This window comes from Oncorhynchus mykiss, chromosome 18, assembly GCF_057628025.1.
Source record: "Oncorhynchus mykiss isolate SJ-2025 chromosome 18, ASM5762802v1, whole genome shotgun sequence".
NCBI classification, from domain to species: Eukaryota; Metazoa; Chordata; class Actinopteri; order Salmoniformes; family Salmonidae; genus Oncorhynchus; species Oncorhynchus mykiss.
The window spans coordinates 16,351,989-16,368,703 of record NC_143039.1 but is presented as its reverse complement, the minus strand read 5'-3'; the positions used below and the strand labels follow the sequence as shown (position 1 = coordinate 16,368,703).

At 49.0% G+C, this 16,715-nt stretch overlaps 1 protein-coding gene across 1 annotated transcript in view; it reads left to right on the top strand.

Moving 5' to 3' along the window:
- Positions 1-11,614, top strand: part of LOC110495390 (kinesin heavy chain) — a 35,094-nt gene extending 23,480 nt beyond the window's left edge. The window contains exons 20-25 of the mRNA XM_090207388.1: positions 79-188; positions 4,496-4,658; positions 4,925-4,996; positions 6,821-6,925; positions 8,463-8,679; positions 8,838-11,614. Coding sequence (XP_090063514.1) covers positions 79-188; positions 4,496-4,658; positions 4,925-4,996; positions 6,821-6,925; positions 8,463-8,679; positions 8,838-8,935 — 765 coding nt within the window. The 3' untranslated portion in view covers positions 8,936-11,614. The remainder of the gene's footprint in view (positions 1-78; positions 189-4,495; positions 4,659-4,924; positions 4,997-6,820; positions 6,926-8,462; positions 8,680-8,837) is intronic.
- The last annotated feature ends 5,101 nt before the right edge of the window (positions 11,615-16,715 follow it).

The following is a 16,715-nucleotide window of genomic DNA, read 5'->3' as shown; positions in this document are numbered from 1 at the left end:
ATGATTATTCTGTTGGAGAAACAGATCAGATTTACCCGTGTGTGTGTCCTCTGATCCGTCCTCCTGTCCATCCCGTAGAAGACTCTAGAACAGCAGATGGAGGCTCACAGAGAGGCCCACCAGAAGCAGCTGGCCCGACTCAGGGACGAGATCGATGTCAAACAGAGGACGCTGGATGAACTCACAGAGTGAGAAGCTATATATACCGTCCGGTGACTCTCTGTGTTTGACAACACTTTTCTAACTGCTAGGGCATTTATAAAGGCTTCATAGGGTATTCATCAAGGCTTCATAGGGCAGTCATAAAGGCTTCATAGGGCATTCATAAAGGCTTCATAGGGCATTCATAAAGGCTTCATAGGGCATTCATAACGGCTTCATAGGGCATTCATAACGGCTTCATAGGGCATTCATAAAGGCTTCATAGGGCATTCATAAAAGCTTCAGGCTTCATGGGGCATTCATAAAGGCTTCATGGGGCATTCATAAAGGCTTCATAGGGCATTCATAAAGGCTTCACAAATCCTTTACAGGCTGTCATAATGCAGTACTAAATGAAAGGTGGTATAAAAGGTCATTACATCTGAAGTATCTATATAGGCCTTATAAAGCTCCATAAAGCCTCTATAACTTATTTTCTCTCCTCCTTTTCACCCTCTCCCCTACCTCTCCCCTACCTCTCTCCCCTACCTCTCTCCCCTACCTCTCCCCTACCTCTCCTCTTCCTCTCCACTACCTCTCCTCTTCCTCTCCCCTACCTCTCCCCTACCTCTCCTCTTCTTCTCCTCTTCCTCTCCGCTACCTCTCCTCTTCCTCTCCTCTACCTTTCCTCTACCTCTCCTCTTCCTCTCCCCTACCTCTCTCCCCTACCTCTCTCCCCTACCTCTCCTCTTCCTCTCCACTACCTCTCCTCTTCCTCTCCCCTACCTCTCCCCTACCTCTCCTCTTCTTCTCCTCTACCTCTCCCCTACCTCTCCTCTTCCTCTCCTCTACCTCTCCCCTACCTCTCCTCTTCCTCTCCCCTACCTCTCCTCTTCCTCTGCCCTACCTCTCCCCTACCTCTCCCCTACCTCTCCCCTACCTCTCTCCCCTACCTCTCCCCTACCTCTCCTCTTCCTCTCCACTACCTCTCCCCTACCTCTCCCCTACCTCTCCTCTTCCTCTGCCCTACCTCTCCCCTACCTCTCCTCTTCCTCTGCCCTACCTCTCCCCTACCTCTCCCCTACCTCTCCCCTACCTCTCTCCCCTACCTCTCTCCCCTACCTCTCCCCTACCTCTCCTCTTCCTCTCCACTACCTCTCCTCTTCCTCTCCCCTACCTCTCCCCTACCTCTCCTCTTCTTCTCCTCTTCCTCTCCGCTACCTCTCCTCTTCCTCTCCTCTACCTTTCCTCTACCTCTCCCCTACCTCTCCTCTTCCTCTCCTCTACCTCTCCCCTACCTCTCCTCTTCCTCTCCCCTACCTCTCCTCTTCCTCTGCCCTACCTCTCCCCTACCTCTCCCCTACCTCTCCCCTACCTCTCCTCTACCTCTCCTCTTCCTCTCCCCTACCTCTCCTCTACCTATCCCCTACCTCTCCCCTACCTCTCCTCTACCTCTCCTCTTCCTCTCCCCTACCTCTCCTCTACCTCTCCTCTACCTATCCCCTACCTCTCCTCTACCTCTCCTCTTCCTCTCCCCTACCTCTCCTCTACCTCTCCTCTACCTCTCCTCTTCCTCTCCACTACCTCTCCTCTTCCTCTCCCCTACCTCTCCTCTTCCTCTGCCCTACCTCTCCTCTTCCTCTCCCCTACCTATCCCCTACCTCTCCTCTTCCTCTCCCCTACCTCTCCCCTACCTCTCCTCTTCCTCTCCCCTACCTCTCCTCTTCCTCTGCCCTACCTCTCCTCTTCCTCTCCTCTACCTCTCCTCTACCTCTCCTCTTCCTCTCCACTACCTCTCCCCTACCTCTCCTCTACCTCTGCCCTACCTCTCCCCTACCTCTCCTCTTCCTCTCCACTACCTCTCCCCTACCTCTCCTCTTCCTCTGCCCTACCTCTCCTATTCCTCTCCCCTACCTCTCCTCTACCTCTCCTCTTCCTCTCCTCTACCTTTCCTCTACCTCTCCTCTTCCTCTCCCCTACCTCTCTCCCCTACCTCTCTCCCCTACCTCTCCTCTTCCTCTCCACTACCTCTCCTCTTCCTCTCCCCTACCTCTCCCCTACCTCTCCTCTTCTTCTCCTCTACCTCTCCCCTACCTCTCCTCTTCCTCTCCTCTACCTCTCCCCTACCTCTCCTCTTCCTCTCCCCTACCTCTCCTCTTCCTCTGCCCTACCTCTCCCCTACCTCTCCCCTACCTCTCCCCTACCTCTCTCCCCTACCTCTCCCCTACCTCTCCTCTTCCTCTCCCCTACCTCTCCCCTACCTCTCCCCTTCCTCTCCTCTTCCTCTGCCCTACCTCTCCCCTACCTCTCCTCTTCCTCTGCCCTACCTCTCCCCTACCTCTCCCCTACCTCTCCCCTACCTCTCTCCCCTACCTCTCTCCCCTACCTCTCCCCTACCTCTCCTCTTCCTCTCCACTACCTCTCCTCTTCCTCTCCCCTACCTCTCCCCTACCTCTCCTCTTCTTCTCCTCTTCCTCTCCGCTACCTCTCCTCTTCCTCTCCTCTACCTTTCCTCTACCTCTCCCCTACCTCTCCTCTTCCTCTCCTCTACCTCTCCCCTACCTCTCCTCTTCCTCTCCCCTACCTCTCCTCTTCCTCTGCCCTACCTCTCCCCTACCTCTCCCCTACCTCTCCCCTACCTCTCCTCTACCTCTCCTCTTCCTCTCCCCTACCTCTCCTCTACCTATCCCCTACCTCTCCCCTACCTCTCCTCTACCTCTCCTCTTCCTCTCCCCTACCTCTCCTCTACCTCTCCTCTACCTATCCCCTACCTCTCCTCTACCTCTCCTCTTCCTCTCCCCTACCTCTCCTCTACCTCTCCTCTACCTCTCCTCTTCCTCTCCACTACCTCTCCTCTTCCTCTCCCCTACCTCTCCTCTTCCTCTGCCCTACCTCTCCTCTTCCTCTCCCCTACCTATCCCCTACCTCTCCTCTTCCTCTCCCCTACCTCTCCCCTACCTCTCCACTACCTCTCCTCTACCTCTCCTCTTCCTCTCCACTACCTCTCCCCTACCTCTCCTCTACCTCTGCCCTACCTCTCCCCTACCTCTCCTCTTCCTCTCCACTACCTCTCCCCTACCTCTCCTCTTCCTCTCCACTACCTCTCCCCTACCTCTCCTCTTCCTCTGCCCTACCTCTCCTATTCCTCTCCCCTACCTCTCCTCTACCTCTCCTCTTCCTCTCCTCTACCTCTCCTCTACCTCTCCTCTACCTCTCCTCTTCCTCTCCACTACCTCTCCCCTACCTCTCCTCTACCTCTGCCCTACCTCTCCCCTACCTCTCCTCTTCCTCTCCACTACCTCTCCCCTACCTCTCCTCTTCCTCTCCACTACCTCTCCCCTACCTCTCCTCTTCCTCTGCCTCTCCTCTACCTCTCCACTACCTCTCCCCTACCTCTCCTCTACCTCTCCACTACCTCTCCCCTACCTCTCCTCTACCTCTCCACTACCTCTCCCCTACCTCTCCCCTTCCTCTCCCCTACCTCTCCTCTTCCTCTCCCCTACCTCTCCTCTTCCTCTCTCCTCTTCCTCTCCCCTACCTCTCCTCTACCTCTCCTCTTCCTCTCCCCTACCTCTCCCCTACCTCTCCACTACCTCTCCTCTACCTCTCCTCTTCCTCTCCACTACCTCTCCCCTACCTCTCCTCTACCTCTGCCCTACCTCTCCCCTACCTCTCCTCTTCCTCTCCACTACCTCTCCCCTACCTCTCCTCTTCCTCTCCACTACCTCTCCCCTACCTCTCCTCTTCCTCTGCCCTACCTCTCCTATTCCTCTCCCCTACCTCTCCTCTACCTCTCCTCTTCCTCTCCTCTACCTCTCCTCTACCTCTCCTCTACCTCTCCTCTTCCTCTCCACTACCTCTCCCCTACCTCTCCTCTTCCTCTGCCCTACCTCTCCCCTACCTCTCCTCTTCCTCTCCACTACCTCTCCCCTACCTCTCCTCTTCCTCTCCACTACCTCTCCCCTACCTCTCCTCTTCCTCTGCCTCTCCTCTACCTCTCCACTACCTCTCCCCTACCTCTCCTCTACCTCTCCACTACCTCTCCCCTACCTCTCCTCTACCTCTCCACTACCTCTCCCCTACCTCTCCCCTTCCTCTCCCCTACCTCTCCTCTTCCTCTCCCCTACCTCTCCTCTTCCTCTCTCCTCTTCCTCTCCCCTACCTCTCCTCTACCTCTCCTCTACCTCTCCTCTACCTCTCCTCTTCCTCTCCCCTACCTCTCCTCTTCCTCTCCCCTACCTCTCCTCTACCTCTCCTCTACCTCTCCTCTTCCTCTCCCCTACCTCTCCTCTTCCTCTCCCCTACCTTTCCTCTACCTCTGCTCTCCCCCTCTCCTCCTCCGTGTCTCTCCCAGTCTGAACCAGGGCCTGATGCTGGAGCAGAGGAGGCTGATGTCTGATCATGAGAAGCTGAAGGTGGAGGAACAGGAGAAGGACATGAAGCTCCAGAAGCTGGTCATCTTCAACGAGCAGAGAGAGCAGGCCAGACAGGACCTCAAGGGACTGGAGGAGACTGTGGTACGTCAAGGCTCTATGACTGACTGACTGACTGACTCACTGACTGGCTGGCTGGCTGGCTGACTGGCTGGCTGACTCAATGACTGGCTGGCTGACTCACTGACTGACTGACTGGCTGACTCACTGACTGGCTGACTCACTGACTGGCTGGCTGACTATAACTCTTCACTTCCTAAGTCTTGCAGATAAACCAATACATCATATATGTCCATTTCAACGTTTCACACTGAGCACAAGTGTGTCTTCTCTCTGTTTTGTCTTGACAGGCCAAAGAGCTGCAGAGACTTCATAACCTACGCAGGCTCTTTGTTCAAGACCTCACAACACGCGTCAAGAAGGTAAGGAGGTATTCTCCCATGTAAGAGAGGCTGTGTATCAGAATGCCCCAACCTGTCTGCAGAATGTCAGAGATACTCGTCTGTAGTCTGTTGTCTTTCAGTGAGGACCTGTAGTCTGTAGTCTGCGCTCTGTAGTCTGTGCTCTGTAGTCTGTAGTCTGTGCTCTGTAGTGTGTAGTCTGTGCTCTGTAGTGTGTAGTCTGTGCTCTGTAGTCTGTGCTCTGTAGTGTGTAGCCTGTGCTCTGTAGTGTGTAGTCTGTGCTCTGTAGTCTGTAGTCTGCACTCTGTAGTCTGTAGTCTGTGCTCTGTAGTCTGTAGTCTGCGCTCTGTAGTGTGTAGTCTGTGCTCTGTGTTAATATACTGACTGATGTTTCTCTCCTCTCCTGTTATGTCCAGAGTGCAGAGTGGGCAGTAGTCTGTAGTCTGTATTGGCTGTCTGTCTTCTCTCCTGTTATGTCCAGAGTGCAGAGGGCAGTAGTCTGTAGTCTGTATTGGCTGTCTGTCTTCTCTCCTGTTATGTCCAGAGTGCAGAGTGGGCAGTAGTCTGTAGTCTGTATTGGCTGTCTGTCTTCTCTCCTGTTATGTCCAGAGTGCAGAGTGGGCAGTAGTCTGTAGTCTGTATTGGCTGTCTGTCTTCCCCCCTGTTATGTCCAGAGTGCAGAGGGCAGTAGTCTGTAGTCTGTATTGGCTGTCTGTCTTCTCTCCTGTTCTGTCCAGAGTGCAGAGGGCAGTAGTCTGTAGTCTGTATTGGCTGTCTGTCTTCTCTCCTGTTATGTCCAGAGTGCAAAGGGCAGTAGTCTGTAGTCTGTATTGGCTGTCTGTCTTCTCTCCTGTTATGTCCAGAGTGCAGAATGGGCAGTAGTCTGTAGTCTGTATTGACTGTCTGTCTTCTCTCCTGTTCTGTGCAGAGTGGGCAGTAGTCTGTAGTCTGTAATGGCTGGCTGTCTTCTCTCCTGTTATGTCCAGAGTGCAGAGGGCAGTAGTCTGTAGTCTGTATTGACTGTCTGTCTTCTCTCCTGTTATGTCCAGAGTGCAGAGTGGGCAGTAGTCTGTAGTCTGTATTGACTGTCTGTCTTCTCTCCTGTTATGTCCAGAGTGCAGAGGGCAGTAGTCTGTAGTCTGTATTGGCTGTCTGTCTTCTCTCCTGTTATGTCCAGAGTGCAGAGTGGGCAGTAGTCTGTAGTCTGTATTGACTGTCTGTCTTCTCTCCTGTTCTGTGCAGAGTGGGCAGTAGTCTGTAGTCTGTATTGGCTGTCTTCTCTCCTGTTCTGTCCAGAGTGGGCAGTAGTCTGTAGTCTGTATTGGCTGTCTTCTCTCCTGTTCTGTCCAGAGTGCACAGTAGTCTGTATTGACTGTCTTCTCTCCTGTTCTGTCCAGATTGCAGAGTGGGCAGTAGTCTGTAGTCTGTATTGACTGTCTTCTCTCCTGTTGTGTCCAGAGTGGGCAGTAGTCTGTAGTCTGTATTGGCTGTCTTCTCTCCTGTTCTGTCCAGAGTGCACAGTAGTCTGTATTGACTGTCTTCTCTCCTGTTCTGTCCAGATTGCAGAGTGGGCAGTAGTCTGTAGTTTGTATTGACTGTCTTCTCTCCTGTTCTGTCCAGAGTGGGCAGTAGTCTGTAGTCTGTATTGACTGTCTGTCTTCTCTCCTGTTGTGTCCAGAGTGCAGAGTTGGCAGTAGTCTGTAGTCTGTGCTCTGTAGTCTGTGCTCTGTAGTGTGCGCTTTGTAGTGTGTAGTCTGTGCTCTGTAGTCTGTGCTCTGTAGTCTGTAGTCTGTGCTTTGTGTTGACAGACTGATTGATGTTTCTCTTCTCTCCTGTTGTGTTCAGAGTGCAGAGCTGGACTGTGAGGATGGAGTGGGCAGCGCCGCCCAGAAACAGAAGATCTCCTTCCTGGAGAATAACCTGGAGCAACTCACTAAAGTCCACAAGCAGGTACTGTACTGGGACATTATTAAGCAGGTGGACATACTTACATACATACATACATACTGGGACATTATTAATCAGGTACTGGGACATTATTAAGCAGGTACTGGGAAATTATTAAGCAGGTACTGTACTGGGACATTATTAAGCAGGTACTGTACTGGGACATTATTAATCAGGTACTGGGACATTATTAAGCAGGTACTGGGACATTATTAAGCAGGTACTGTACTGGGACATTATTAAGCAGGTACTGCACTGGGACATTATTAAGCAGGTACTGTAATGGGACATTATTAATCAGGTACTGGGACATTATTAAGCAGGTACTGTACTGGGACATTATTAAGCAGGTACTGTAATGGGACATTATTAATCAGGTACTGCACTGGGACATTATTAAGCATGTAATGGGACATTATTAAGCAGGTACTGTACTGGGACATTATTAAGCAGGTACTGTACTGGGACATTATTAAGCAGGTACTGTACTGGGACATTATTAATCAGGTAATGGGACATTATTAAGCAGGTACTGTACTGGGACATTATTAAGCAGGTACTGCACTGGGACATTATTAAGCAGGTACTGCACTGGGACATTATTAAGCAGGTACTGCACTGGGACATTATTAAGCAGGTACTGCACTGGGACATTATTAAGCAGGTACTGCACTGGGACATTATTAAGCAGGTACTGCACTGGGACATTATTAAGCAGGTAATGGGACATTATTAAGCAGGTACTGTACTGGGACATTATTAAGCAGGTACTGTACTGGGACATTATTAAGCAGGTACTGTACTGGGACATTATTAAGCAGGTACTGTACTGGGACATTATTAAGCAAGTACTTCTTTGCACTTCAAGACATCTTTGCAGGTGGAGAAAATGTATCGTCTGATTGTTTGATTTGTTCAAAATGATAAATACATTTGATTGATTTATTAACATTCCTGCCCCCTTCTGGCAGTGATAACGCGGACCTGCGCTGCAAGCTTCGTAAGCTGACCCTCATATCTCTGTTTCCCTCCCTCCCTCCCTCCCTCCCTCCCTCCCTCCCTCCCTCCCTCCCTCCCTCCCTCCCTCCCTCCCTGTGTCCCCCCTCTCCCTCCCTGTGTCCCCCCTCTCCCTCCCTGTGTCCCCCCTCTCCCTCCCTCCCTCCCTCCCTCCCTCCCTCCCTCCCTCCCTCCCTCCCTCCCTCCCTCCCTCCCTCCCTCCCCCCTCTCCCTCCCCCCTCTCCCTCCCTCCCTGTGTCCCCCCTCTCCCTCCCTCCCTGTGTCCCCCCTCTCCCTCCCTCCCTGTGTCCCCCCTCTCCCTCCCTGTGTCCCCCCTCTCCCTCCCTGTGTCCCCCCTCTCCCTCCCTCCCTGTCTCCCCCCTCCCTCCCTGCCTCCCTCCCTCCCTCCCTGTGTCCCCCCTCTCCCTCCCTGTGTCCCCCCTCTCCCTCCCTGTCTCCCCCCCTCCCTCCCTGTGTCCCCCCTCTCCCTCCCTGTCTCCTCCCCTCCCTCCCTCCCTCCCTGTGTCCCCCCTCTCCCTCCCAGTTGGTGCGTGACAACGCGGACCTGCGCTGCGAGCTTCCCAAGCTGGAGAAGCGTCTGCGGGCCACGGCCGAGCGGGTCAAGGCCCTGGAGAATGCCCTGAAGGATGCCAAGGAGAACGCTATGAGGGACAGGAAACGCTACCAGCTAGAGGTGGACCGCATCAAGGAGGTCGTCAGGGCCAAGAACATGGCCAGGAGAGGAAACTCTGCTCAGATCGGTAAGGAGGGAGGGAGGGGAGGGAGGAGGGGAGGGAGGGAGGGAGGGAGGGAGGGAGGGATGGGAGGCAGGGAGGGAGGGAGGGAGGGAGGGTGGGTTGGTGGAGTGTGTGGGGGTGGCAGTGTGTGTTTGTATTGATGACTATGTTCTGTCTTCCAGCTAAGCCCATCCGGCCAGGCCAACACCCCCTGTCTTCCCCTACAGTCATCAGAGGAGGAGGCCTCTACAGCCACAGCTACAACCTCAGCACCAAGTAACCATGTAGAATCTAGACCCTGAGTCACGAGTGCATGTGTGGTATGTACAGACTGTCCCATTCCCAGTAAGACCCCTCTGCCCTCATCCTCTTGTCCTTCCTCTGGGTCTAGGAGTAAGACCCCTCTGCCCTCATCCTCCTGTCCTTCCTCTGGGTCTAGGAGTAAGACCCCTCTGTCCTCATCCTCCTGTCCTGTCCTTCCTCTGGGTCTAGGAGTAAGACCCCTCTGCCCTCATCCTCCTGTCCTTCCTCTGGGTCTAGGAGTAAGACCCCTCTGCCCTCATCCTCCTGTGCTTCCTCTGGGTCTAGGAGTAAGACCCCTCTGCCCTCATCCTCCTGTCCTTCCTCTGGGTCTAGGAGTAAGACCCCTCTGCCCTCATCCTCCTGTCCTTCCTCTGGGTCTAGGAGTAAGACCCCTCTGCCCTCATCCTCCTGTGCTTCCTCTGGGTCTAGGAGTAAGACCCCTCTGCCCTCATCCTCCTGTCCTTCCTCTGGGTCTAGGAGTAAGACCCCTCTGCCCCCATCCTCCTGTCCTTCCTCTGGGTCTAGGAGTAAGACCCCTCTGTCCTCATCCTCCTGTCCTTCCTCTGGGTCTAGGAGTAAGACCCCTCTGCCCCCATCCTCCTGTCCTTCCTCTGGGTCTAGGAGTAAGACCCCTCTGTCCTCATCCTCCTGTCCTTCCTCTGGGTCTAGGAGTAAGACCCCTCTGTCCTCATCCTCCTGTCCTTCCTCTGGGTCTAGGAGTAAGACCCCTCTGTCCTCATCCTCCTGTCCTTCCTCTGGGTCTAGGAGTAAGACCCCTCTGCCCTCATCCTCCTGTCCTTCCTCTGGGTCTAGGAGTAAGACCCCTCTGCCCTCATCCTCCTGTCCTTCCTCTGGGTCTAGGAGTAAGACCCCTCTGTCCTCATCCTCCTGTCCTTCCTCTGGGTCTAGGAGTAAGACCCCTCTGTCCTCATCCTCCTGTCCTTCCTCTGGGTCTAGGAGTAAGACCCCTCTGTCCTCATCCTCCTGTCCTTCCTCTGGGTCTAGGAGTAAGACCCCTCTGTCCTCATCCTCCTGTCCTTCCTCTGGGTCTAGGAGTAAGACCCCTCTGCCCCCTTCCACTCTACTCTGTGGCATCTTTCATAGTTTTCACCTACCGTATGTCTCTCTCTTTTCCGTTGTTCATGTACATATATATTTCATTGTAGTGTTGTCTTGGAGGGGAAGCTGTGTGCTGATAGATGGTTACATGTATATAACAGAGAGTGATATGCCATCACTAAGAACCACGTTGTATAGCATATGACAGTCACAGTAATGTAAACATGATCTTTACTTGTTGTTGAAGAATCCTTGGCTTTTCCGACCGCATTAGGAATGTATGATAGTTCAAAGTTCAAAGTTCAGACTGGAATGATCGCCCACCTGCACTGTGTTCTGCACCATATTCCTTTACTTCAGTTAGGATCAGCACGTTGTTTATGCTCTGTTGTATTGATAAGCATATTGGTCATGGTTTACCTATGCTTTTAGGGACACTTTATTCTTAAAATAAGCTAAGTTTGAATGTAAATGTTTTAATTCACTTACAAAACAAGCTGTGCTCTATTTAAGCAATAAGGCCCGAGGGGGTGTGGTATAGGGCCAATATACCACAACTAAGGGCTGTTCTAAGGCACGACGCAACGTGTTATATTGGCCCTATACCACAAACCCCCGAGGTGCCTTATTGCTATTATAAACTGGTTACCAACGTAATTAGAGCAGTAAAAATACATGTTTTTTCATACCCATGGTATACGGTCTGATATACCACGACTGTCAGCCAATCAGCATTCAGGGCTCGAACCATCCAGTTTTTAATTTCAATTATGCAACTGATTGTAATGACCACTGCGTTGAGACAAAAAAAAAATCCCAATTTTACCAAGAGACTCAAATTGTGAGGTAGATTTCAATATCCACCATTAGAGGGCAGTGTTTGACAGCTTAGTGCACTGCACTGTATCCATACTAGGCTAATGCAGTGATGCTGATCAGCCAATCAGAGATGTTCATGCAGTGATCCTGAGGAACAGTGCAATACACTCTATATCCAAAACACTAACAGAAAGAGAAATTGGTATAAAAAAAATGTCATGTAAACTTTCTACTTACAATGTGGCTCCAATTGTTTTAGTTATTTATCACCGTACTTGCCTCTCACCACTTGCCAAAAACTGTCATTGTAAATAAACATGTCTTCGTAACTGACTCGCCTAATATAAACTCATTTTAAGTAAAGGCCATGTAAATAAATGTCATCAGGAAGTGAATTATGTTTAATCTGAATGGAGATCCATTCCCCAAGTATGTGTTGATCATTTCTGTTATGCTTTTAATTTGATGATCTCAGAGCATGATTTGGATATATGTACATAAGGTTCTAGACGTGTGTTCCATTTGTAAATGGTTACATTGTTGCCGTTCTCACCGCCAGGCCTATAGCTGCTCCCCGTAGTATGGCTGTGGGGTGTGAAGGAACAGCACCACAAGGAAAATGAGCTTTGAGATGTTGCTTTGAACTCTGCCTGTGATCTTATGGAGGCTCCCAATAAAAGCAGGAATATGATTGATCCATGGAAATTCTAACTGCATGGTGTATAATTCATTTGAAATGTTTAAATCGAAGCGAATAAATAAAGATATTTAACATAAACTGTTTTGTTTTTATTGAAACTTTACTCAAGTTTTACACAAGCTTCTTAGTTTGTTGATGAAACATGACTGAATGATGTCGAGCTCTGATGTGTCCAGGAGTGGAACACCTGCTATCTAACATAGCAGGTCTCATTTAGTCAATAGAGGGTTGATAACAGTCACAGTTCCCTCGGTGTCGTCGTGGTTTCTCACACACAGCACGTCCACACAGCACGTCCACACAGCACGTCCACACAAGCAGTTCACCACAAAAATTCAGTCAAATCTACTCCGCATTGGAGGAGGTAAAAAATGTCATGCTCTGAAAGTTCAACAGTGATAAAATCCAGAACTGAATTAAATACTGTATTCTGTTGTAGCCATATGAAATCCAGAACTGAATTAAACACTGCATTCTGTTGTAGCCATATGAAATCCAGAACTGAATTAAACACTGTATTCTGTTGTAGCCATATGAAATCCAGAACTGAATTACACACTGTATTCTGTTGTAGCCATATGGAATCCAGAACTGAATTAAACACTGCATTCTGTTGTAGCCATATGGAATCCAGAACTGAATTAAACACTGCATTCTGTTGTAGCCATATGAAATCCAGAACTGAATTAAACACTGTATTCTGTTGTAGCCATATGAAATCCAGAACTGAATTGAACACTGTATTCTGTTGTAGCCATATGAAATCCAGAACTGAATTACACACTGTATTCTGTTGTAGCCATATGAAATCCAGAACTGAATTGAACACTGTATTCTGTTGTAGCCATATGAAATCCAGAACTGAATTACACACTGTATTCTGTTGTAGCCATATGAAATCCAGAACTGAATTACACACTGTATTCTGTTGTAGCCATATGAAATCCAGAACTGAATTACACACTGTATTCTGTTGTAGCCATATGAAATCCAGGCTCTGCTCTGTATTGTACCGCCCATTGGTCCATAGAGAACATCTAACCCCGACACACCTGCACAGGTTACTTGTATCTTAATGAGTCATTTACTAATAGCTCTGGATTTAAATCCCTCTCCCATCTTCATGTTCAGGTCTACAGACAGTCAGTGGTGTGAATAGACCAATGTGTTGTCCGATGAATATGAATGACTGATCTGTTCATAACAGACTACTAACTGACTGATCTGTTCATAACAGACTACTAACTGACTGATCTGTTCATAACAGACTGACTGACTGATCAGTTCATAACAGACTGACTGATCTGTTCATAACAGACTAACTGACTGATCTGTTCATAACAAACTGACTGATCTGTTCATAACAGATTACTAACTGACTGATCTGTTCATAACAGACTACTAACTGACTGATCTGTTCATAACAGACTACTAACTGATCTGTTCATAACAGATTACTAACTGACTGATCTGTTCATAACACACTACTAACTGATCTGTTCATAACAGACTACTAACTGACTGATCTGTTCATAACAGACTACTAACTGACTGATCTGTTCATAACAGACTACTAACTGATCTGTTCATAACAGATGACTAACTGACTGATCTGTTCATAACACACTACTAACTGATCTGTTCATAACAGACTACTAACTGACTGATCTGTTCATAACAGACTACTAACTGATCTGTTCATAACAGACTACTAACTGACTGATCTGTTCATAACAGATGACTAACTGATCTGTTCATAACATATTACTAACTGACTGATCTGTTCATAACAAACTGACTGATCTGTTCATAACAAACTGACTGATCTGATCATAACAGACTAACTGACTGATCTGTTCATAACAGACTACTAACTGACTGATCTGTTCATAACAGACTACTAACTGATCTGTTCATAACAGACTACTAACTGACTGATCTGTTCATAACAGATTACTAACTGACTGATCTGTTCATAACAGATGACTAACTAACTGATCTGTTCATAACAGATGACTAACTGACTGATCTGTTCATAACACACTACTAACTGATCTGTTCATAACAGACTACTAACTGACTGATCTGTTCATAACAGACTACTAACTGATCTGTTCATAACAGACTACTAACTGACTCATCTGTTCATAACAGATTACTAACTGACTGATCTGTTCATAACAGATGACTAACTAACTGATCTGTTCATAACAGACTACTAACTGACTGATCTGTTCATAACACACTACTAACTGACTGATCTGTTCATAACAGATTACTAACTAACTGATCTGTTCATAACAGATTACTAACTGACTGATCTGTTCATAACAGATTACTAACTGACTGATCTGTTCATAACAGATTACTAACTGACTGATCTGTTCATAACAGATCACTAACTGACTGATCTGTTCATAACACACTACTAACTGATCTGTTCATAACAGACTACTAACTGACTGATCTGTTCTTAACAAACTGACTGATCTGTTCTTAACAAACTGACTGATCTGTTCATAACACACTACTTACCGATCTATTCATAACAGACTAAATGATTGCACGTTTATAAACACAATATTTTCAAAATGTGGACAACAGCAATGCATCATGTTTTATTGTCTATTCATCATTGCAAGATTCATGTTAATCAGTGTCTATGATTGCCGTGTGGGTATTACTAAAAACCTTGTATGAATTGGTTTTGAACCGACTCAGTCCATTCATCAGTCAATGTGTTGTGTACTAAGTGGGTTGGTTCAGAGGGTCTGTTTGTTGAACCAGAGATGAATGGGATGTGTTTGGATTTCTCTGACTGTGTTTTTCAGTTGACTTTCCCATGCACTGTGTCACCCCGTCCTAGCATTTCAGTAACCTGAGTATAAGTCAGACAACACATTGGGCAAATGTTCACCATTCCTGTCAATATTGCCTGTGTCACTACTTTAAATACTTCTAAACAACGTTGTGCAATCTTTTTGCTACTCTACTGAGTTCTAGAGTCCTGCAGGCTGATTGACTTAGAAGCTGTGTGGACATTTTCTTAGCTTTAAAAAGCAGCAAGTCATATCATTGATTCAAAGGAACCTTGGGCATCTTGTGTGCATTCTTGCAAAGCGTTGAGTTGTTCCAGACACATACAGATTAGATGCAGCCAGAATCTTCCACATTACCTCTCTGTTCCACATGTGACATATGACAGACCTTGTTTCTGTCCTAGGTTATTTAGAGACCCACTTTAATTGATGACACATCCCTTTAAAGTTTAGACGAAGTCTGTAGCCGTAGAAGGATGTCAGTGCCTTCAGGGAACGTGTGTGTCATGCTGTGACATGGATTAATGAAGACGGACTAGGCCGTCACTACTGCACCAAATGTCCAGAGCTTACCAGAGACATGACAGCTGGAACACAAACAGACATCGTCGCCTACTGTCGGCGTTCAAAGAGACGTGTCGTGGTTGCTTCATTTCTTCATTCCAGGGGTGTGTTCTGCAAGGTTCTGTTGACAGGGGTGTGTTCTGCAAGGTCTCGTACAGTCTCGTACAGCCGTCATCATGAGACTGTCAGTACAGCTGTCATCATGAGACTGTCAGTACAGCCGTCATCATGGGACTGTCAGTACAGCCATCATCACGAGACTGTCAGTACAGCCGTCATCATGGGACTGTCAGTACAGCCGTCATCACGAGACTGTCAGTACAGCTGTCATCAAGGGACTGTCAGTACAGCTGTCATCAAGGGACTGTCAGTACAGCCGTCATCACGAGACTGTCAGTACATCCGTCATCATGGGACTGTCAGTACAGCCGTCATCATGAGACTGTCAGTACAGCTGTCATCAAGGGACTGTCAGTACAGCCATCATCATGAGACTGTCAGTACAGCCGTCATCACGAGACTGTCAGTACATCCGTCATCATGGGACTGTCAGTACAGCCGTCATCATGAGACTGTCAGTACAGCTGTCATCATGAGACTGTCAGTACAGCCGTCATCATGAGACTGTCAGTACAGCCGTCATCATGAGACTGTCAGTACAGCCGTCAACATGGGACTGTCAGTACAGCCGTCATCATGAGACTGTCAGTACAGCCGCCATCATGAGACTGTCAGTACAGCCGTCAACATGGGACTGTCAGTACAGCCGTCATCATGAGACTGTCAGTACTGCCGTCATCATGAGACTGTCAGTACAGCCGTCAACATGAGACTGTCAGTACAGCCGCCATCATGAGACTGTCAGTACAGCCGTCAACATGGGACTGTCAGTACAGCCGTCATCATGAGACTGTCAGTACAGCCGTCAACACGAGACTGTCAGTACAGCCGTCATCACGAGACTGTCAGTACAGCTGTCATCATTAGACTGTCAGTACAGCTGTCATCATTAGACTGTCAGTACAGCCGTCATCACGAGACTGTCAGTACAGCTGTCATCATTAGACTGTCAGTACAGCCGTCATCATGGGACTGTCAGTACAGCTGTCATCATGGACTGTCAGTACAGCCGTCATCATGAGACTGTCAGTACAGCCGTCATCATGAGACTGTCAGTACATCCGTCATCATGGGACTGTCAGTACAGCCGTCATCATGAGACTGTCAGTACAGCCGTCATCACGAGACTGTCAGTACAGCTGTCATCATTAGACTGTCAGTACAGCCGTCATCATGGGACTGTCAGTACAGCCGTCATCACGGGACTGTCAGTACAGCCGTCATCATGGGACTGTCAGTACAGCTGTCATCAAGGGACTGTCAGTACAGCCGTCATCACGAGACTGTCAGTACAGCCATCATCACGAGACTGTCAGTACATCCGTCATCATGGGACTGTCAGTACAGCCGTCATCATGAGACTGTCAGTACAGCTGTCATCAAGGGACTGTCAGTACAGCCGTCATCATGAGACTGTCAGTACAGCCGTCATCATGAGACTGTCAGTACAGCCGTCATCATGAGACTGTCAGTACAGCCGTCATCATGAGACTGTCAGTACAGCCGTCAACATGGGACTGTCAGTACAGCCGTCATCATGAGACTGTCAGTACTGCCGTCATCATGAGACTGTCAGTACAGCCGTCAACATGAGACTGTCAGTACAGCCGTCATCATGAGACTGTCAGTACAGCCGTCATCATGAGACTGTCAGTACAGCCGTCAACATGAGACTG